At 33.2% G+C, this 22,207-nt stretch overlaps 3 protein-coding genes across 3 annotated transcripts; 1 reads left to right on the plus strand and 2 right to left on the minus strand.

Moving 5' to 3' along the window:
- Positions 1 to 620: 620 nt before the first annotated feature.
- On the minus strand, positions 621 to 4,249 carry LOC112734812 (serine/threonine protein phosphatase 2A 59 kDa regulatory subunit B' eta isoform). The gene is made up of 3 exons (XM_025784277.3): positions 3,879 to 4,249; positions 2,158 to 3,694; positions 621 to 1,409 (listed from the first exon to the last, which is right to left on the minus strand). The coding sequence occupies exons 2-3, from the start codon at positions 3,361 to 3,363 to the stop codon at positions 1,098 to 1,100; spliced, it is 1,518 nt and encodes a 505-aa protein (XP_025640062.1). The 5' UTR covers positions 3,364 to 3,694; positions 3,879 to 4,249; the 3' UTR covers positions 621 to 1,097.
- A 3,020-nt stretch (positions 4,250 to 7,269) lies between these two features.
- LOC112734814 (serine/threonine protein phosphatase 2A 59 kDa regulatory subunit B' eta isoform) lies at positions 7,270 to 11,937 on the minus strand. Its single transcript, XM_025784279.3, has 3 exons — positions 10,027 to 11,937; positions 8,478 to 8,826; positions 7,270 to 7,773 (listed from the first exon to the last, which is right to left on the minus strand). The coding sequence occupies exons 1-2, from the start codon at positions 11,182 to 11,184 to the stop codon at positions 8,497 to 8,499; spliced, it is 1,488 nt and encodes a 495-aa protein (XP_025640064.1). The 5' UTR covers positions 11,185 to 11,937; the 3' UTR covers positions 7,270 to 7,773; positions 8,478 to 8,496.
- Positions 11,938 to 17,127: 5,190 nt separating this feature from the next.
- LOC112734816 (uncharacterized) lies at positions 17,128 to 20,583 on the plus strand. Its single transcript, XM_025784280.3, has 6 exons — positions 17,128 to 17,391; positions 17,493 to 17,629; positions 18,186 to 18,538; positions 18,874 to 18,970; positions 19,054 to 19,335; positions 19,451 to 20,583. The coding sequence occupies exons 1-6, from the start codon at positions 17,256 to 17,258 to the stop codon at positions 20,438 to 20,440; spliced, it is 1,995 nt and encodes a 664-aa protein (XP_025640065.1). The 5' UTR covers positions 17,128 to 17,255; the 3' UTR covers positions 20,441 to 20,583.
- The last annotated feature ends 1,624 nt before the right edge of the window (positions 20,584 to 22,207 follow it).

Consider the following 22,207-nt stretch of genomic DNA (forward strand, 5'->3'; position numbering starts at 1 on the left):
TGTAAATGAAAATGTGTTCATATGATGATATGAAATACCGACCCATTTGCAGAGAGAAAAAGGACTTTATTTTCATTTCTTTTCGAAAATTGTTATTTTGTTTTTTTCCCCCCGAAATGCAGGCTTTTCCGGTTGTCCTTTCGGATTTTTCTTTGGCCTTCACAATTCACACACACTCCAATAATCAATACACTGATTACACTCCACAGTAGAAAAAGAGAATGCGAGAACTTCCATGGTCTTCCTCTTATTCCCCTCCCTTTTAATTTAAAAAACACACTAATCCCTCTCTTCTACACACACTATTTTGGTAGATTACCCCCCATTTAACCCCATCTCAAAATTAAATACTGACCAAATACTTGTTTTTTTTTTTTATCTGAGTTCTCTTAAAAGAAAAGTTGGAAATTTTAATTAAAGGTTGGAGATGTGTCGCATACACGAGATAACATATCATTATAGATGAAAACTCACATACAGTTGTCTTCATGTGAAGTTAATAGTTGAAAACCGTTAAATGACAATTTAGTCAAACACATTAAATCATCTATCATTCTCAACTATTTTCACATAAGACAACTGCATGTGAGCTTTTACAATTATTATAACGATATAATATATGCACATTGAACACGTGGCTCATCATTCATTATGGTGGATTCTCCTTGGTGACTAGCCCCTTCAGGTAGAGCCATTTATGCATGGAAGGAAAAATACAAATTCCAGTGACAAACAAGTAATAGGTCTGTTGTATGTAATACATACATATGTAACCAGACTGAATAATGCAAATATATGTCTGAGCATGTAAGAATACCTGAGTCGGAGAACTATAGCTGAATCTACAAAGTACATTAATAATATCAGGAATGTGGTGTTCAAAACAAGTAACCACCAGTGACCCTTCCTCCATCACATAATGTTGGGCTCAGTTGCAGCATCCTTTCTAAAATTGAACAATTCAAATACAGGCAAGAACAGCAAGCAAATGAAATTTAACCTTGTGTAGAACATGAACCATTAATGCCAGCAAGCCAATGAAAAATTGAGTCCTAGACATGCTTGGGCGGATACAGTGATAGAGACAGAGAATTGTCTCATTGCTTTTCGAGCTTTGCTGCAGCAACCTCTTCTATGAGCTTCCACGTGGCTTCGTGTTTTAGTTTCCCCTCTTCCAGAATCGCTTCGTCCTCTCGGAACTTATTCAAGCACTCCTCAAAGAACTCGGGGTCAGCGTCCAACAGGATTTTACGAACATTAAGGGATAAGTTCTTGACTAGTTGATTCCAATGGGAAGTGCTACTTTTCTCCAATGCAGGGAATACAATAGGCAGTATTACTTTCCGGTTTTGTCTGATTAAACTCTCAATATGTTCATTGTTCCACAAGTATAGAGCCCTCTCTGCCACCTGCAAAAGAATACACACTCCTTTTGAATAACTTTTCTATTGCCATTAGGTATTATAGACCTGTGTCTCCCTTTAATGAAAAAAACCAGAAAGTGCCTATGAAGAGAAAAAAACACCATATTGAGACACTTCTGGTGTAAATGCTTCCTCAAACCAAATATTATTCCTTTTTCCACTAGCAGGTTAAAAAGTGACTATTGCCCAATCGATCATTAAAGGTGAAGACCATTTACTAAAAATGAGATAACTAAAGCTAGAATTTGGCAAATTTCAACATCTCATATTTTGCCATTTGTAACAAGCTACATGTCAATGGATCCAAATGAATTAGGAAATTACAACCAGATCAAGTTATTTTGCATGAGGTTAACTCAGGAAGAAAGGTGATAAAACCATAAGAAGTTGGACCTACTTTTTCAAGCAATTGCCCCCTCCATTGACTTAAAAAGAAAATGTCTAAAATAATATCAGGCATGCCAAACTATAGCATATGTGAAATTCCTGTGAACTATCCAGTTATCCACGATATTCACTGACCAACCCCAATACAGCCTCTGGCACAAAGATTGGATCTGTATAATTGGGTTAACTTTAAATAAAGTAAGATATATTACAAACTTACAATCAGAGCATGCAAGAATCACCAGCATGAGAATGCATTCAACTTTGGAAAACAATCTTCCACAATAGATTTGCAACACAAACAGAGCAGAAGTATAAGCTGATTACACTATAATTGGTCATTTACCTGAAAGTGTGAGCTACCCAGGCAACGGGAAATTTGGTAGAACAGAGGCACCATGCATCTTTGGAATTCTGGTGGCTGAGTAGCTTCCAGAACTTCCTCTAGCTCAGTGAGAAACATGACTTCTTTTGAGCTATTAGTGATTGGCCAGTATTTCAACAAACCCCTTATAACAGTATCTGCAAGCTTGCAGTCCTTTTCAACAAACTGCAAAATGCAGTATGACAACTGCTGATGGTACATAGCCAAGCATTTTGGTTTATGAAGAGGGATTAAAGCACGAACAAGAAACAATTTGTGCTCTTCTTTGAGTGGCAATGCAAATCCGTTAATTATACTTCCCAATACCTCAAGAAGCTCAGCAATCCCATTAAACTTTTCTGTTTCAAAAATAAATCGGAAGAATATGTTGTTGATAGATTTCCTAATAAATGGGCGATGAACCATAAACTTTCCATAGATCCGATGCAGGATAGTTTTCAGATATTCCCTCTCCCTAGGGTCCTCAGAATCAAAGAGATCTAACAATCTGAGAACGAACGAGTGATCAATGTATTTCTTAGCCAGCTTTGCATCAGTCTCAGGAGATGCAACAAACCTCAGAAGAAATTCATACACAATTTGCAAGTGAGACCAGGCCGGGTCTACCAGTGGTTCCTCATCTTCCAGATCAAATGCTTCTAGAACCTTGTTCTCACGGGGCTGTGGATTAAGTGACCTAAATAAGTTAGCAGATACCATCTGGATAACTTCTTGCATAACAGTTTCAGTAAATTTTCCATTTACAGAAGTGACATATTCCACCAGCTCAAGCAATGTCTGTCTTTTGATTTCTTTTTCCTTTAAATTCTTCGTCGGGTCGGTGAAGTCAAAAACTGCAGAGCACAACTTCAGTTTTCTGATAAATAAGCTTTGCTTCTCAGAGTTTACAACATCCCTAAAACTAGGCAACGCTTCATAAGGGGAACTTATTGAATTACCATTTAGTTTTGAGTTTACACCCGCATGAACTTTACTCCCATGATTATATGCTGACCTGAAAGCAGCATCAGGGTTGGAGACAGATGCGCTATTCGACACTATTGCTTCATTAGTCATAAGTCCAGGATCAGCCGTAATCAGGGACGGGGTTGATGAAGCCCCAAATTCACGATTGTCAGCAGACCTAGATGGCTTCCGAGGAAGCTTGCCCAGTATCTGTTTGATCATAATTTCAAATCTAAGCTAACACTAAACAACAGATAAACCTCCAACCAAAGTCAGATATATTTTCACCCTTTGGTGATGCATCCAATGCAACACCTATCCAAGCTTTTCACAGTGAAGGAGCTAAACCCAGAAGCATAACTAAAATACTCTTCAAGTCAGCATATAGACACACACAAAAAGGAGCTGTACAAATTGAAACACAAGGAAGATGTAGGACCAGTGGCAGTTCCCAAATAATGATTTAGACAGCAACCAGAAGCATCAAAGCAGAACCGTTTATGCTGAAACCTCGTCATCGTCACAAACTAGGGAAAACGGAAAACCCTTTTGCCTGAAAAGCAATAAAGAACCTTAATTTACACCTTCTGAACTCAAGTACTCAACTCAATAGAAATTAACCAAGTTGTGACTTCACTAGGGTAAAAGATAACATTTTTCCCCTCTTTTTTCTATCAGTGGAACTCGGCACAGTTCCATCTCCAGTATCAATACAAAGATTTCAAAAGCATACTAACCTTTCTCCAATAATCGTGAGGTAGATGGAAAATTAAGTGATGAGCGTGTGATCCAGAACAGCAACGTTGTACTCGTGCATAATTCCTTCATTCAAATGGCATCATCAAGTTATGGGACAAAAGTCAAAAGCGTGTGAGAGAAGTGAAGTTGGTTCTAGTGAGTTTAAGAACTTGCCCAGTAGCGGGAAATTGAAACACGAGTGAGAAAGAGAAAGGAAAATTGGGAAAAGAAGAATCTTTTGATTGTTTCCAGTTGAAGCAATTTGAAGACAAGCGGAAGAAGGAGGGGGGAAAGCCGGAAAGGACCCCACGAAATAATGAAATATCATCCAAATCAAATAAGATTTTAATTTTTATCCATGTAAAGCGGTAATGATATCTGTTTTTTTTTTTTTTTTTATCAAAGATATGAGAGTCGAATTAGTAACTCTTGAATTGAATATGAAAAAACTATGCCATTTGAGTTATAACTCATTAGCTAATCATATCTGTTTTTTAATGTAAAGAAGATAATTATTTTTATTAATTTAATATTATATAAAATTATTTTATATAAATAGTACATTAAAATTAAATTTATTAAATAAAAAAATATAAAAGTAAAGCAAAGATGATAAAACCAAAATTGGGACCTCCTTGATAAACCCTTTCACTTTTGGAGTTTTGGACTTTTGGTTATTTAATTGCAACATCTCTTTGGGCTTTCTGTAATTACATGCCATCTCACCTTATGGATTTGTACCCGATTTTCTTTTAAAAATTATCTTTTCAAAATAATGAGAGGATAAGGTAATCTATAATTTTTCATTATGTAAATTATGCAAATTGGAGTGTCACATCTCCTGTCTAGAGGAGGAATGATAAATAAAATATTATACGACTTCGTTAATTGAAAAATTAAATTGAAGATTTATTCCCCTACAGTGTTTTCTTCTTCCTTGTAATTCCTACTGTTTGTATGCAATAATTTTTATGGTTAAGTTTTCAATTCTCATAATTTTTTTTATACTATGTTTTGTTTGGTTTAAGTACTATACAGTTTGAAAATTTTATTTTGTTCTTTAGAATTTTCAAAAATTAATTATTTTGGTTTTTATCATTCAGTTCAGGTCCCTCCAAATTATTATGATGATGGTTAAGTCATTTCTTTTCTGGGAAAAAATGATTATGTTGGATTTAGTATATGTTAGGTGACTTTTGTTGGCATGTAAATAACTCACTTTAAAAATAATATGGCCAAAAACACAAGCTTATTTTTTATGGAGAGTCAAATTAACAAAAGAAAGATTTTATAGAGACTCACAACTTATTCAACCCTTATTTTTATAAAAATTTTACTATAGTATTGTTTTTTCTAATCATGAACATGTATAACTAATTAATTATTAAACTGAAATATAACTAAGTTATATACAAAAAAAATGTATTAAACATAGAAGTAAAATGATCAAAATAAGAATAATAATATTCACTTTTGTTTTACCCGGCACAATATAGCAGTTGGGTGGTTGGTGGTGCAATAGAGTTACACAAGGGGGTGGATCCGTCAAGGGCTAAGGAAGGTAGTCGTCGAAGATTCGAGAGTTCAGAAAAAAGTAAAAATAAGAGTTTAATTTTGATGCATTTATTTTTTTGGATGACTATTCACGTGATTAATATAAAAAAGATAGTTATTTTTACTATAGTTATCAAATTCGGACCAGATCGACCTATTCGACCAAAAAATCAGTAAACCAAACTTAAAACCAATTCGATCCAAGCCAAACACCGTTCTCTCTATCGAACCAGTCAAATTTGGTATGACCCGATGAAAATCAGTCAAACTTGGATCACCCGTTCTGACCCACCCGGATCTACGGTGCACTAGCCTCAAATCGACCTATTCGACCAAAAAATCAGTAAATCAAACCTAAAATCGATTCGATCCAAGCCAAACACCGTTCTCTTTATCGAATCAGTCAAATCTGATATGATTCGATGAAAATCGGTCAAACTCGGATCACCCGTTCTGACCCACTCGAATCTACGGTGCACTAGCCCCTCAGCAGAAGTGTGGAAGAAACGCTTTATAAATGTACCAGGAGACTACAAGAGTCTGACCCGCCTGGATCTATGGTGCACCAGCCCTTCAATAGAAGTGTGAAAGAGATGCTCTATAAATATACTAATGGGCTACAAGAAAATAATCTATATATATCCATGCAGAGTTACTTCTTTACCATTAGATTATATTGCTTGTTATTAAGATAAGTGCTAACTAATATATATATTAAAAATATTTAGTCAACATTACATAAATTTTTTATTTAATTTTAATTTTAATTATATTAATTATTAATATAAATATAAATTTTATTAAATACTTATAAATTAAAAAATAAATAAATAATCATTTTATTATTCACAATTTATTTTTTAATTATATGATGTATACTAATATTATTTTCAATAAATAATTATAGTATCTAATAACATAATTCGTATAAACTAATTAATAAATTATTAAAATTTAAAAATAATTATATTAGTAATAAAAATAATTAAAAAAATACTTATTATAAAAAAGTTAAAATTTTTTATAATTATTTAATTATAACTGGGTTGACGGTTCAACCAGTGATCCGACGGTTCAACCAGTAACCCAATAATTCGGTAATCAGTATTCTGATCGGGTTAATTACTGATTCAGTTCTGATAACTATGATTTTTACTAATGTGACATTACAGGATACATATGTAAAACTATTTTATACTGATAGTACATTAAAATTAAATTATAAAAGTAAATGATCAAATTCTTTTAAAATGAGAAAATTAACAAGTAAAAAAAATAATAATCCAATTATCTTTAGATAATATAAAATAAAAATTACAAATTTCATAGTAATTAATTTTTTATTTTATCATTTTATAACTCTACTAACTTCGGATGAATTCTTTTCAGGAATAAAAAATCAGGGAAATGTTATTGTTGATCAAAATTTGGAGCATCAAACACCGTTTAAATGCCAATACATCATAGCATTGTCTAAAACCAATTAACCATGCATCCTGCATTAAAATCTACTGTTTCTCCTTTCTTTTCTTTCTTTTTTTTTTTTTTCCATTAATTCTTTTCAGTTGTGTACCCTTTAAAGTTTAAACCTTTGTGTGGGATCAAATTCCTTTTAACACTTGTATAGATATATCTTCAAGGTAAACTGATGGATGAAGTCTCGTAGTAATAGTAATTATCTTATTTCAAAGGCGTGTGTTACTTCGTTGACTTACATTCTCAATTAAATATAACATCAGCCAGTTATTTTTGTATCAAGAAGGAAGATATATACCCTCGAGTCTTGACTTTTGAGTCCCATATCCACATTAGATAACAAGTGATTGTGACAGAAAATGTTGAAAAGAGAGTTGTAATTTATAATGGTGGCAAAATACATCTCGAGTTTTCTTCAATTAGTCATATAATTACATTACAACAACTTCAAGTAGGGTAGTAATGTTTCCTCCAAAAAAAATATAAAGGAAAAAAGCCAACTTTCTCAAATATAACAATGACAACAGAATTGACCATTAATCATGTATTGTCACCTCATTAAGAGTTTGGTCAAACTCTTTTATTGAGATGACAATATATGATTTGATGTTAGTATAAATTTTTATATGGACAAAGAGAAATCAAAATTGAATCACAATAATTTGGCAAGGAGTATTGCTTATATGCAAACTCACCATCCATGCCACCAACATCAAGCAGCACAGCCACTCAGTTGTTGTTACTGTTGTATACACTCTTGTGCTGCTGTGTTACATGCTGCATAATATCTCAAAACCATACATCCCATTATCCATGAAGACAGTTCCATCAAGGAGCACCCAAATACTACGTTTCTTCAGGAAGCTGAAAAGATAAACTGAAGGATTTAGACATAAATTCAAAGTACACTATGCCATTGTTCTTGTAATAATGAAGAATCCAAAATACTTCAAGGAATGAATTCCCTTTAGGATGTGCTTGCAAGTTAGGATCTTGGAGAGGAAAGGAGGGAAGGGAATGCCTTAATAAGCAAAAGGGGGGGGGGGGGGGGGGGTCTATTTTACTCTCTATTCTTTAAGCCCTTCTCTTCCCTCTCTTTCTGATTATGCTTTCAACTCACAAGCATACCCTTAAGGCATCACATATTTCACTTAACAGAGTTTAAAATTTCAAGTGGCATAGGCTGACTTTAGAGCCAGTCACATAGGAAGCTACAGACTTTAACCTTTACATGAACAGGATTTATCATGGTTTGACCAAATTCTACATCATGTTGCCCCTACAGGTTTGATACAAACTGGGTTTAAGTTAGATCACAAGGTTTGCAAGGTACACTCTCAGAAGTTATAAAAAAAGGATTAAGGGTTTAAATGTGCCGAGTCTCGATATAAAACGATATTTTATATCGAACATTAGCTTTGGCTGCCACCCGGGAGCTAGGAAACATTCAACAAATTGGTTCTCTACTCCTATTCACCAATCCATTGCATGAAAAATATTAAAATACTACAAAATTCCTTAAAATTATCAGTTAATAGAGCAGAATAAATATCCCAGTTCTAACTAACCTGCAGATCTAATAATGGGTTATTGAACAAGCACGGCTTCACTACTTGCAGCCTTCTTTACAGCAAGTTCCTCTAATTGTTTCCAAGTGGCTACACGTCTTGCAGTGGCTTCATCTTGCTTTGCTTCATATTTGTCATATTCTAGCACACAGTCCTTGAATAGATCAGGATCAAGATCATAAAAGATCTTCCGCACGTTTAAGGTCAAACTATGGACAACCTGGTTCCAGTGATTTCTAGTATTTTTCTCCAATGCAGGGAAGATAATGGGAAGAATTACTTTACGATTTTGTTTGATTAAGCTCTGAATGTGATCATTATTCCACAAGAACAAAGCTCGTTCAGCCACCTGACACAGTTAAAACATGAGATTTAATGTACGTAGAATAGTATAATGCAGCTGAAGCTAGGCCATAGGTTTATGATAAATGACAACTATATTTTAATGATTTCATATCATTGGCGTTGCTTGATGAGATTTACACTACAAGGCCAATTAATTAGATTCATTTAAGCATATTGATAGTCAACAATATCTGATATTTGGAAGTAAAATCACAAACATATAGCTTATGTGGATCACAATTCACAGCATTAACTTCTAACAGTCAAATATTGTAAATAACAAGTTAGAAGTGCGAAGTCACACAATATGAAAGTGATACAGAGGTGACCTCTAACGCATAAGACATAAATTTAAAGAGGAACTTTCCTAAATTACTAGGAAAAAGATGTGCTAAAGTGAGTCATATGCTAGAAATGAAATCAATCTTGCTACATTCTAACGAATACGATTGACATCCAGTCATCAGGAATTCACTTAACAACCTAAGCTTTTGGGAAATCTATCCTCATGAACCTAGTGATCAAGAGTTTAATACTTCCTACATTCTTACTCTAAATTAAAACTAATTTTCACAATGTCTGGTCAAACTCAATGCTTCAAGTACAAAGAGCTTCCAAATGAGAGTGCATATTAAGGAAATTTTATGAGGGAGGAAGGAATGGGGTGCCTGAGAGAGTTGGGACCAGCACGTTAACGGCTTAATAGAAACATAAAACACACAATACAATACATTATAGCATATTATCGAATAACCTTTACAAGTTTCCAGCAAGATCAAAATCTCCAATCATGAAAATTGCATACCACCATTGGTTTTAATTTCTTAAAATCTTTTCCATACAGGTTTTGTAATCAGCATCCTTAATTATCCTCTGCATATTTAGCAGAATTGTGCACTCTGTAAGCAGTGAGGAACAACTAAGATTTCTTGTAAACTCACAGTGCTCATACAAGACGAGGTTCAAACACTAACACGTTCATGGAGATATGGCTCAAGGAAACAAAAAACTTCACAATGTCTTTATTATTGTTGCTTTTTAATTTGTTGTTGTTAAATTGAAAATATAGACCCAAAGATATAAGCAATAAAACCTTTGGTTGGTGAGTAATATGGATTCTTGACTGGAACAAACAAATGAATATCAAAAGGCAGAAAGCCAGAAACAACAAAAAGGGAGTACAAGAGCATTAAGAATTCCCTACCTGAAAGTGTGGGCTGTTCAAACAACGGGCAATACGCCGAAACAATGGCACCATACAGCGCTGGAATTCTGGAGGTTGAGTTACTTCCAAGATTTCTTCCAACTCTCCGAGGAACATAACTTCCTTTGAACTACTGGTTATTGGCCAGTACTTCAACAATCCCCTAATGATGGCATCTGCGAGTTTGCAATCTTTCTCTACAAATTGAGTAATGCAGTAAGATAATTGCTGATGATACATTGCTAAGCATTTTGGTTTGTGCAACGGAATCAATGCACGAACAAGGAACAGTTTATGCTCTTCTTTCAATGGCAAAGCAAAACCATTAATGATGCTGCCCAGTATTTCAAGGAGCTCAGCAATCCCATTATGTTTCTCCGTCTCAAAAATCAAACTGAAGAAGACATTATTGATGGCTTTCCTAATGAACGGGCGATGAACCATGAACTTGCCATAGATGCGATGCAAAGTCATCTTTAGGTACTCCCTTTCTCTGGGATCTTCGGAGTCAAACAACTCCAACAGCTTTAAAATGAGGGACTGATTAATGTACCTCTTAGCCAACTTTGCATCCAGTTCAGGTGATGCAACAAACCTCAGAAAAAGTTCATACACAACTTGCAAGTGAGGCCATGCAGCATCCATCGAAGGCTCATCGTCCTCCGCCTCAAGGCCTTCAACGAATTTGCTATCGCGCGGCTCAGGACTCAATGTTCTGAATATATTAGCAGACACCATTTTCACAACCTCCAATGTCACCACTTCGGTAAACTTGCCATGCGCAGAGGTCACATAATCCACCAATTCCACCAATGTCTGCCGCTTAATCTCCTTCTCATTGAGGTTCTTTGAAAGGTCAGTGAAGTCAAAAACAACCGTGCACAACCTTAGCTTCTTCACAAACAAAGCCTGCTTCTCAGAACTGTGAACATCCCTGAATGTAGGCAATGGTTCGTCATAGAGAGACATCAAATCCCCATTCAAACCCGATGATGCAACATTACCATGATTCTGATGATGCCCTGCATCTAAATCAGAATTTCCATGCAATGCAGAAGAAGAATTCCCCTGTTTTGAATGAACATGGTTTCCACTTCCACCATGTTCAGAACCTTTAGATGACTTACGAGGAAGCTTATTGAGTATCTGTTTGAACATAATAACAATAATAACAACAACAATGATTCAAAATGAGAAAACTAACACCCTCCAACAAATCTGAAAAAACAACACCAATTCTTGAAGCTTCCCTCGTAATATAACAATAACTCAATAAAATACAATCATGTTATGAACCGAATAGACACAAAGGTGGTTGTTTTCTGTTGCATAACGTGTTTCCTTATGCAGAAAGAGGATAAGGTAAAAAGAAGACATGCTCATCTGGGTATCAAAAGAAACCCCATTTTCCTGATTACTCTGCCCATGGTGATGGAGAAGACCCAGTTCTGAATCTCGTTCATTCGATGATTGAATTGAGAAGATGAACGAGGAAACCTTTTGCAAGTAATGCCCTTTCCTTTTCTTCTGTTTTGTTGGGGAAACCCCTTTAGATAAAGGATGAAGCTTTTTTGCAACAGAGAAATGAATTCAGAAACAAACAAAAACGTGTGTGTATGGTTGGGAAACAGAGATCACGAGGTTCACAATTCAGGAAATGGGGGAACTCAATCTTCTCCTTCGTTTTCAGAATGTTCTTCAGAATTCAGATTTTCCCTTCCTTTTTTCCTTTTATGTTTATATTTCAATTTTTTTTTTCTGGATGAAAATAGAAGAGAATTTTGCAAGTATCTATCTGTAAAAAGAACCCAAAAAAAAAAAAGGAAGGAATATTCAAAGAGAAAAAGAAAAATAGTAATAACAATAATAATAAAGGGCAAAAGCACATGCAGTGTAATACAAGCGTACATACAAATGATAATTTTTATAAAAAAAAGTACTAATAAAATAATTAAAGGGACGGTTGAGAAATATTTGATAAGCAAAGCAAGCAAAGGAAGGTTGTTCAATGAAAATAATTATAAATTTTAATTTTAATATATTCAGACAGTATAATATTTTACATAATTCTTTAATTATATTTAATTTTTAAATAATTATTTATATCATTAATATAAAAATTAATTATTTTTATTAATTTAATATTATCTAATTGAATGTAAGTATAAAATTATTTTGCATTGATATTGTATCAAAATTCAAAAGTAAATTCATGATTATATATGTATGTGGTAGTTGACTAGTTGATTATTGAGATAGAGAGTAATTTCTTTTGTGGTTATATCAATCAATGATTCAGAGTCATATTTAGAAGAAAGGGTTGGAGACATAAGCAAATGGGCCAAGAATGTGCCAGTGAGCCACTAATCAGAAGCCATCAAATTAGGGTGGGAAATATTTAGGGTGACAGCTTTACTCATCATCATGACATGTAATGAGTATTTATTTGGGTAAGCAAATTTCAGTTAATTCAAATTTAAGTAACATTAACCTGTCACTAATCTTGTTGCAGCATACAAAAAATTCTGTCACTTATCCCAGAGTAAATTAGTAATTATTAATTTCATTTTTCGGTGGGATGAGAAAAAATTACTAGTTTGTTTCTCTAGTAAAAAATAATCACAATTATGAACTTAGTTGTATACAAAATTTATTAATTAATTTTTTTAGAATTTAATTTTAGTAAATTAATAATTTAAAAAAATTATTATTGAATTACAACTTCGATCCAAAATAAAAAAAAATATATAAAGATTGATCTTTGATTAATTAAAATTTTCTTTGACATTATTATCGAAAATAAATAATCAATCAAAACCAATCAAGTCAAAACAAAACACAAAACATCCTACATCAATAATACAGCAAAGACTAAAGGCTTACAAAAACACATAAAGAAGAAACTGCTACAAAACAAAAAAGAATTTATCTCCTTTTAGATGAATGCATGTTCACGAAAAAAGGCCAAACGGTCTGCTATGAGCTTGTAGCCTGGCCTGTGTTTGACCTAGTCTGACCTGACCTGTTATAAAATAGACACAGACTCAAATTCTTATAAAAACCTTATTATGTTAATAGGCAAAGCCCAAACTCACTAATTAATCTTATTGGCTTGTCAGGCCTACCTTGACCTGTTAATACATAATTACATATATAAATAATTTTTTTATTATTAATAAAATTATGAGATATTTTAAATTTTTTAGTTGTGTGATTATGATTATGATTGTGAATAACTCGAGTTGGGAACGCACGACAGAGAGACAGTCCAATGGTTAGTTATCAGGACTTGTCGGGTTGGCTTTATAACCGACAGATGAGACTCATCAGCCATAGGGGAGGCATACATCATTTGCATATGTTTGAATTATTTGAGTTTGCCTATTTGTTTGGATTGCTATATCATATATGCTATGTTACCTGACTATATGCTATATGTTCTACTTGTACCTTAATTGTGTATTACTTGTCTGTATTGATTGTGTTTGTACAACTGAGAGATCCCTCATGCTGGTGTCGGTTGACGCTAAGGGTTGTTCTTGTTGAGATGGAATAATGATATGATTAATTTAAAATGATGATTACTGAATGTGACAATTTGAGTTCCCTGGGTAGATGCAGTGAAGTGATTTCACTGCTCCAGGTTGATATTGAGATAATTTGAGTTCTATGGGTAGACGCAGTGAAGTGATTTCACTTGCTCTAAGTGAGAATATGAAGTATTGATATATAATTGCTGAGACAAAGAAATTGGTGATGGTTTAGCTTATGATTCCGATTCTGATTTGTTGGAGAGTTAGAAAATTGGGAAGCATGAGGAATATGAATTAAATTTAGCATTCCCTTATGACAGTTGCCTATTTATGGATTAGCGAGAACATAGGATGAATATTTGGTGAAAGGAAGTCTAGGATGCTTAGTGAGTTTTTATTACAATGCATTGTATTTATTTGGTACTTTTACCATACTGGAAACTCATGGGTCGGGGGTTCTCATTCCGTATATATCTCTTGTTTTTCAGATGCAGGTCCAGGTGCTCAGAAGTGAGTTGTGGTTCATCTGAGAGGTGGCGAAGATCTTTATATTCTCTACTTTATATTTTGCTTAGAATCTCTCCACCTTTATTTGGAAAAGCTTATATTATGTATTGGACTCTTTTGAACTTGTCTATAGAGGCTCTTATGTTTCTTTTGAGAGAGATTATGAGATACTGTTATCAACTACTTTTATACTGTACCCTAGCCGGCCTAAACTTCGCAAGCCGCGACTAGTGGCTATTTACTTATGTTATATATATATCTATATAATGTCCTTCTCTTATTCTCCTAGATGCCTTCATCTGTATATCGCTTTCGACTTCACGTTTTATCTTTTAGTTGTCGATGCGTGAGTGATACGACTTCGCGATTTTATTTTTACTCTTTTCAGGCTTCTCGACTAATACTCCTTTCAATTATACTTATAATTATGTAATAAAAATCCACCTTGAGGGTTGTACCACCGTAATATCATTGACTTATGACTAGAGTATAAGGATTTGAATATTTGGGTGTTACAGCCAGGTCAACGCTACTTCTGTCAGGTCAGACTTTTCCGTCTAGTCCAACCGCTTGAATTTAACGAAAGGGTTAAAATGTCTACGTTTTTTCGGGAATGAGGGACTTAAATGTATTTTTTTTCTTTGTGGACAAAAATATCCACAAAAAAAAGTCAATGACATATTTATCCTTTATTCAATAACTTATTTATAAGTTACTTTTAATATAGTTATTTATTATTTAAATTATTTTATCAAAAAAATTTAATTAAACTGTTTACCCAAACTGAATCTAAGTAAAACCAAATACTCATGCCTCACGGCCTCACCTACCCGCGCAAACTAACATTCATAATAGATGAGTCATTCACATTAATTGCATTATCTCTTCTTAACATCCTTTATTAATGTTATTCTTTTATTACACCAAATAAAACCTTCTCTTCATATATATATATATATATATATATATATATATATATGCCACTTTTCCATATATTTCTATCAAATAATATACTTAGTTTTAGATTCATGGTTTTCAATTAAGAGTAGTTAAACATATCATTTTATATATCATAAAGCCAAAAATAATAATCCTATTTTACATCCTTCGATTTTATCCATATGTATTATTATTAAATTAATCATTGCTATTAATTTAAATTAATATACCTGTTAAAATTTTTAATAACAATTTTCTCTACAATGTGAACTATTACAAATGTTATTGCCTAATTATTTGTTACAAGGTGGTGTTAGTAGTCTGACAACCAAAAATTTCAAATTCAAAGTTTGAAAATAATAAGAGAAAATTGCAACAAGAGATCTTTTGGCATACAACATGGTTTAAAAAGAGAATCTATACATTTTATATAAATTTTAGTGATAAGAAGTGAATTTAGCAGCTCCACTAAAATACCCACAAATTATTATTTTCATTCTTCATTAAAAAAGAAAAAGAGTCTAATTGTTTTGTTATAAATAATAATAATAATAATAATAATATATTATTAATATATTATTATTATTATTATTATTATTATTATTATTATTGTGTTGTAAAAGATAGTGAAGAGTGAATTCGTTGAATGATAGATCATTTTTTATTTTTTTTCAAAAGTTTATTTTTATTGGATAATTGAAGCATAAAGAAGAGTTTAGTTACCAAATTTCTTTTGTAATTGTTAAAAAGTTAAATATAAAAGAATTTTGTAAGAAAAAAAAAGTTTTACTTTTTAAAAATATTTAATGTATATAAAAATATATTTTATAACATAAATAACTTTAGTGAAAGTATTGGATAATAATTTAGCTAACAATAATTGTATTAACAAACATAAAAATCACTTTTTTTTTTTTCAACACTACGGTTTCCAGTTAGTTCACTCAGAAAATCGTCATCAGTGGAAAAGTCAGCTCAACCATTTTCTCAATGTTCATCCTCTTTTTGTGTCGCTGTCGCAAAAGATTGTTGGGTATCTCTCTGTTAGAGTTTACTACCTTGTTCGATAATTAATTTTTTTGGCCGTATGTTGAAGATGAAATAATCATGAGGTGATTAACAGCAGCAACACACAATAGTATCTAAGATAATGTTTTTTTTATGGTAGAACATTGTATGTTTGTTATTTACATGCATTTTGATTTTTTGTAGTTATAAATTAATAAATTTTTTATGTTTGAAGTTGTATATAAAATTTTAATAATAAATTATGGATAACTTATTATATGAAATGGTGAAAAATTTTTTTTTTTTGGTGACTTAAATGGTGAAAATTTGAATTTTATTAATTTTAAAAATAATTGAATTTAAATATTTAAAATTATATATTATATTTTTAATAATTTTATTTAATATTAAATTAAACCGATTAAATCCGGTCAAATCACTAAATCATTGAATTAGTCACTCTACTAATTTATTGACAGGTTCGATCCTCACAACCTTTCCAACACTACTATATTATCTACTACCGTCAATCACCTATTATCGTTGTTGGTCATTCTAAATTTTATGTCCTAATTTAGTTTATTTTCGTTTCATTTTTAAATTCTTTTAAGTTTAGTCTTGAATATTTTATTATTTTTAATTTTGAATGTTTTATTTTAATGAATAATTATTATTGAATATTTTATTAGTTGAAACGTTTTGACTCCTAGTTAATTTTAACAGTAATAATATATATTTAAGTCTTTTTATGAACATGGTCCAATCTAATTAAACAATAAAATTTAAAATAATACTAACTATAATTGATTTTTATTATGTTAGATAAACCTGATTGAATTTGATTAACAAAAAAATTTAAATATATAATATTATTCAATTATAAAATAATCAATTTAAATTAGTCCAATAGTTAGTTCACTTACTCATTTAAATAAGTGATTGACTAATAATAAATCTTTTAAATAAAAAAAAAAATATTCTTTAACTTCCGAATTTAAGGATAAAAAAAGTTCAATAACAACAATCTTTAAAAATAAAATGTTAGCAAAAATCTTTAAAAATAAAAAAAAAAAAGTTACTATTGTATTTAAATTCTTTTGTTAAGAAATTAAATAATTTCAACCCGAACCGACCCATATAGAGATACACAAGCCGAGCTGAAGTTGGAAGGCTAAGCTTCTGTTCCACCCAAACACTATGCAGATAAAATCAACAGCCAAGGCAGCGGCGTGATTCTAACCCATGGCTCCGAAGGCAAAACCCGTCGTCGCTGCTGCGGCGTCTCAGCCTCCTCCTCCCCTGGAAGATCTGTTCACCGCCCTCGACAGGCACATCAACTCCTTCTCCTTCGACAACGCCGTCAAACTCGCAGATCAGAGTCCGTTCCGTTTCCACTCTTGTTCAACTTACGCCTCTTTCGTTCTTCCTTTTTGCTTCTGTATTTTCCTTAATCTGTGTTGCTGTTTTGATCATTGGCAGTTTTGGCGGTTGCACCCGCTGATGAAGACGCCCTCCGATGCAAGGTCGTGGCGCTCATCAAGGACGACCGCCTCGACCTCGCACTCTCCGCCATTCGATCTTCTCGCACCCATCTCCCTGATTTCGATTTCCTTAAGGTTCCTGTTTTTCTACTTTGTTCCTTATTTCAAGTTTGGCTGAGAGATAGAATTGCTCAAAGATTGTAAGTTCTAGGATGTGTATTTTTTAGTGGGTAGGGTTTGAATTAAGTGAAGACTGGAATTCTGAATTGAAGGATAAAGTGAGATAGGGAGAAAGAAAACATGAGGGTGCTTATGAACTCTTTTTGGATTGGAATTCTTTTTAGAGCAATGCTATATGGCAAGCAAATATTATATTTTTTGCTGGCACTAGGCCAGCAATAATTTGCACCCATATTTACAGGGATTTTGCACACAAGAACACATAGTTTGCACCTATATTTACCGGTTGCACACATGCACCCACATTTTTTCACAACTTACACACATGAATTAATAAAATGTATTTGTTAAAAGACAATTTAATGTTTGTGTTGGTCAAATGATGGCCAAATATATTAAAAATTGCTAGCCTCAAGAGTTTCTCTTCTTTTTATACATTTTTACATGATCTTAATCGAATATGTAAATACTCACATTGAGGATTGTATTTTCCTTTGCTATTTCTAAATAGGCATACTGCTTATACAGACAAAACAAGTTGAATGAAGCTTTGGAGTCTTTGAAAACACAAGAGAGAACAACTGAAACTATGCTTTTGGAAGCTCAGATTTTGTACCGTCTTGGGAAGATGGATGCTTGCCTAGATATCTACCAGAAGCTCCAAAATTCCAAGATTGATAACTTGGAAATAAATTGTGTTGCCAGCCTAGTTATGGGCGGGAGGTCATCCGAAGTTCAAGGACTTCTGGATTCACTTCGGGTTAAAGCAACAAGTAGCTTTGAATTGGCATACAATACTGCTTGTTCTTTAATTGAAAGGAAGAAGTACACAGATGCAGAACAACTCCTGTTGTCAGGCCGAAGGTGATATTATCTTTTCTTTTCCCCAGTTAGGTATTTAAAACAACATTGATTATATCTTTATTGAATCCCTTTTGGAGGGCATTGTGCAACAGTAATATTTTCAATTTAGAGTTGCAGTATATACTGAGTAGTCAGTAGCTAGGCATAAGAAATAAAGCACAAATGGATTATATTGTTTGATTGTTTTAGTTTTTTCTTTGATCTGATCTTTGTTTTTACGCCTAAGATACTGGTGTTTTGTTTGATGGATTATGACCTATTAACAAAAGCTTATTGACTGGGGAATTATCCAAGAGTAACATATACTTATCTTTGTTAATTGTATATTTGATCAGAATTGGTCAAGAGGTCCTGATGGAAGATAATTTGCCTGATGATGAGATAGAAAGTGAATTGGCTCCTCTAGCTGTACAATTGGCCTATGTCCAGCAGGTAAAAAGTGAATGATTTTGCAGTTTTCAAGCATATGTTGCTGTTGAACTAGCCAGGAATATTAATTATTCATTGATAAACAGCTTCTTGGGTGTAAACAAGATGCTATTGAAGCTTATATAGACATCATTAAACGAGATATGGCTGATGAATCATCAATTGCAGTGGCAGTGAACAATCTTGTTTCACTGAGAGGTCCAAAAGATGTTTCTGATAGCCTAAGGAAACTTGATCGGCTCAAAGACAAAGAGGCACAGAACTTTCGGCTAGCTAGTGAACTAGACTTGAAACTTCCAGCAAAAGAAAAGGAAGCGATATATGCAAATAGGGTCCTTTTACTTCTTCATGCCAATAAGATAGACCAGGTCTTTCATCTCTCTGTCTTGTCTTCTCCTCCTTGAATCATCAATTATTAGTATTTAGCTTTAAATTTTTGCAAGGGAGCATACTATATACATTATGTACTATCAAAATTTACAGGGCCGAGAACTTGTTTCCAGATTGCCAGACATGTTTCCAGAAAGTGTGATACCTATATTGCTGCAAGCTGCTGTCCTAGTTAGAGAGAACAAAGCTGGAAAGGCGGAGGAATTATTAGGACAGTTTGTTGGGAAGTACCCTGAGAAGTCCAAGGTTGTTCATTTGGCCAGGGCTCAGGTGGCTGCTGCTGCTGGTCACCCACATATTGCAGCTGATTCCGTGGCTAAGATATCAGATATCCAACACATGCCTGCTACTGTTGCCACCCTTGTCTCTTTAAAAGAACGTGCTGGTGACATTGAGGGTGCATCTGCTGTGCTTGATTCTGCTATCAAATGGTGGTCTAATGCTATGACTGAGGACAATAAGCTTAATATTATAATGCAAGAGGCTGCTTCATTCAAGATCAGGCATGGCAATGAAGATGATGCTGCTAAACTCTATGAGGAGCTAGTTAAAAGCCAAGGAGGCATAGAAGCACTGGTTGGGCTGGTAACAACAGTTGCACGCACAGATGTCGATAAGGCAGAACTTTATGAAAAGCAACTGAAGGCCTTACCTGGTTTAAAGGGGATCGATGTGGACAGCTTGGAGCGAACTTCTGGAGTGAAACAGGTTGATGGTCCTGCTCATGTTGGGGTCACTGAATCACATGAGGAAGGAAAGAATAAGACAAAAGCTAAGAAAAAGAGAAAGAGAAAACCAAGGTATCCAAAAGGGTTTGACCCCGCAAATCCAGGTCCTCCCCCGGATCCTGAAAGGTGGCTCCCCAGGCGGGAGAGATCAACCTATAGGCCCAAGAGGAAGGACAAAAAAGCTGCTCAAGTGAGAGGCGCTCAGGGTGCTGTAGTCCGAGAAAAGCATGATGTTGGTTCTTCTTCCAACAACTCTAATCCGAAAGCAAGCCCGGCTGCTGCCTCTAAAGGAAGTAGTGGACCTTCTCAGCAAAGCAAGCCTTCATCCAAGTCAAGAAAGAAGTCAAGGAATTAACTAGAACTTTAACTAGAATTCGTGTTTTTTTCCTGAATTTTATTTATTCACGATAATGCTACTTTCAATGCCTAAGCTGAGAATATTATTTGGGTTAAGTTTCAAAACCGCAAGTTTTGGTTCAAGCATATCTTTTTTTCGCATATGTCCATGTGCAAGTTAGTCATTCACAGTTTGTTGCTTAATTTTGTTGGTATGAGAAATTCTTCAGGTAATTTCAACTCGGTGCAGAGATTATGCTAAGATATTCTCCAAATGATGATTTTAGAATTGAACTTTAAACACTGATCAAAATTTAAAATGACTATAGCCGACTTCTACTTTGATAAATCACTTTTGATTTTGTTGCTTAGCTCTTGTGATGATTCCATCTGTATGGTTGTTTTTATTAATGTGGCTTTCAAATGGAGCTTGATGAACTGTTTGCTTAGACTCTTCCAGGTTTACAAACCTCTATATGAATGGCAGGACCAACAATCAGAATTTAAATGTTTTTTTAAGGAGGAAAAAAAACTAAAAATTGTATTACTCTTTTTTTTGGGTCTTAACTCATTTTTTTTGTCTTAACTCTTGAGCATTAGTCTTTATATTAATTAATAAATTGACATTGCTTTAACTTGTATAATACAAGGAAACCGCTATATACGCGTGGAGGTTCCAAATAATACTATCAGCAATTCAGCTAGTCTGCAAATATTCTTCACAGCCTAAATAAGTAGGATAATAAAACAATCACTTTTAGGTTTTTCCCACATCATCATAAGCAAGATAACGAAACAATCACCTCTACACTTTAATAAGTATTTATTTTGTGCATTGCCTCGTCGTTTACGTTGAAATTTAATGAATTTAGATCAATAAGAAAGAGAGTGACAATTTTTTTAAGGCTTATAATGTGTAACAAGCAACAAGAAAACAAGAGGAAAAAAACAGCCCAACAACAAAAGGAAATTACAATTTCCACGAAAAGTAGTATATTACTAAAAAATAAAATAAATGTTGATTTCTAATTTCTATGGCGTTTACAGGTCTTTATCAGTTTATCCTCTTCCCTCGCTCGTGGGATGACATTTAATTTGTCTTAACTTTTATTTATTCATTTATTTAAAATAGGTTTATGTATCTTATACTCTAAAAATATATGTTAAGATTATAAATTAAATTTTTTTTATTAAAAATACAAAAAATTTAAGTTTTTTATGTATTTATTTTATATTTATTAAATAAAAAAATTTAAAATTTTCTACTAATGATAAGTTTATCATGTATTCCGTAGCGTTTGGTGGAGAGATAGAGACGGAAAGACTGAGACTGAGAGACAGAGACTAAGAGACAGGGATTGAAATAAATCTCAATATTCTGTTTGGTGTAAAATGGGAGACATGAATTGAACAAGAATGAAACTCTAATTTAATTTGCACAAAGGGTAAAATTGAAATTAATTAATTAAAATAAAAATATTTTAGGTATAAAATGTTATTAAAGTTTCAGTCTCCATCTCTAAAAATTTCAGTCCTCTGTGTCCCTATTTTTTGGAGGTACTGAAATACTGAAATTTTAGAGACAGAGATAGAAATTTTAGTACCAGTCTCTAAACTAACAAACATAATACTGAGTCTCAGTCTCTCAGTCTCTGTCTCAGTACCTCAAAACAAACGCTACATAAAGCACATATTAGTTAAACTCGTTAAAACTTGTCTTATTCATGTTGGGTTGTTATTTAAATGTTTAATTATTCTGTTGGTTCGTATAATTTTATCAAATTTT

This window comes from Arachis hypogaea, chromosome 3 (assembly GCF_003086295.3).
Source record: "Arachis hypogaea cultivar Tifrunner chromosome 3, arahy.Tifrunner.gnm2.J5K5, whole genome shotgun sequence".
NCBI classification, from domain to species: Eukaryota; Viridiplantae; Streptophyta; class Magnoliopsida; order Fabales; family Fabaceae; genus Arachis; species Arachis hypogaea.

Excerpts from the sequence above, each read along its gene's own strand:
- LOC112734816 (XM_025784280.3), top strand. The coding sequence starts at position 17,256 with ATGGCTCCGAAGGCAAAACCCGTCGTCGCTGCTGCGGCGTCTCAGCCT. Across the intron at positions 17,630-18,185 it reads CTGATTTCGATTTCCTTAAG|GCATACTGCTTATACAGACA; the intron begins GTTCCTGTTTTT and ends ATTTCTAAATAG. Across the intron at positions 19,336-19,450 it reads ATGCCAATAAGATAGACCAG|GGCCGAGAACTTGTTTCCAG; the intron begins GTCTTTCATCTC and ends CAAAATTTACAG.
- LOC112734812 (XM_025784277.3), bottom strand. The coding sequence starts at position 3,363 with ATGATCAAACAGATACTGGGCAAGCTTCCTCGGAAGCCATCTAGGTCT. Across the intron at positions 1,410-2,157 it reads TGGGTAGCTCACACTTTCAG|GTGGCAGAGAGGGCTCTATA; the intron begins GTAAATGACCAA and ends ATTCTTTTGCAG.
- LOC112734814 (XM_025784279.3), bottom strand. The coding sequence starts at position 11,184 with ATGTTCAAACAGATACTCAATAAGCTTCCTCGTAAGTCATCTAAAGGT. Across the intron at positions 8,827-10,026 it reads TGAACAGCCCACACTTTCAG|GTGGCTGAACGAGCTTTGTT; the intron begins GTAGGGAATTCT and ends TAACTGTGTCAG.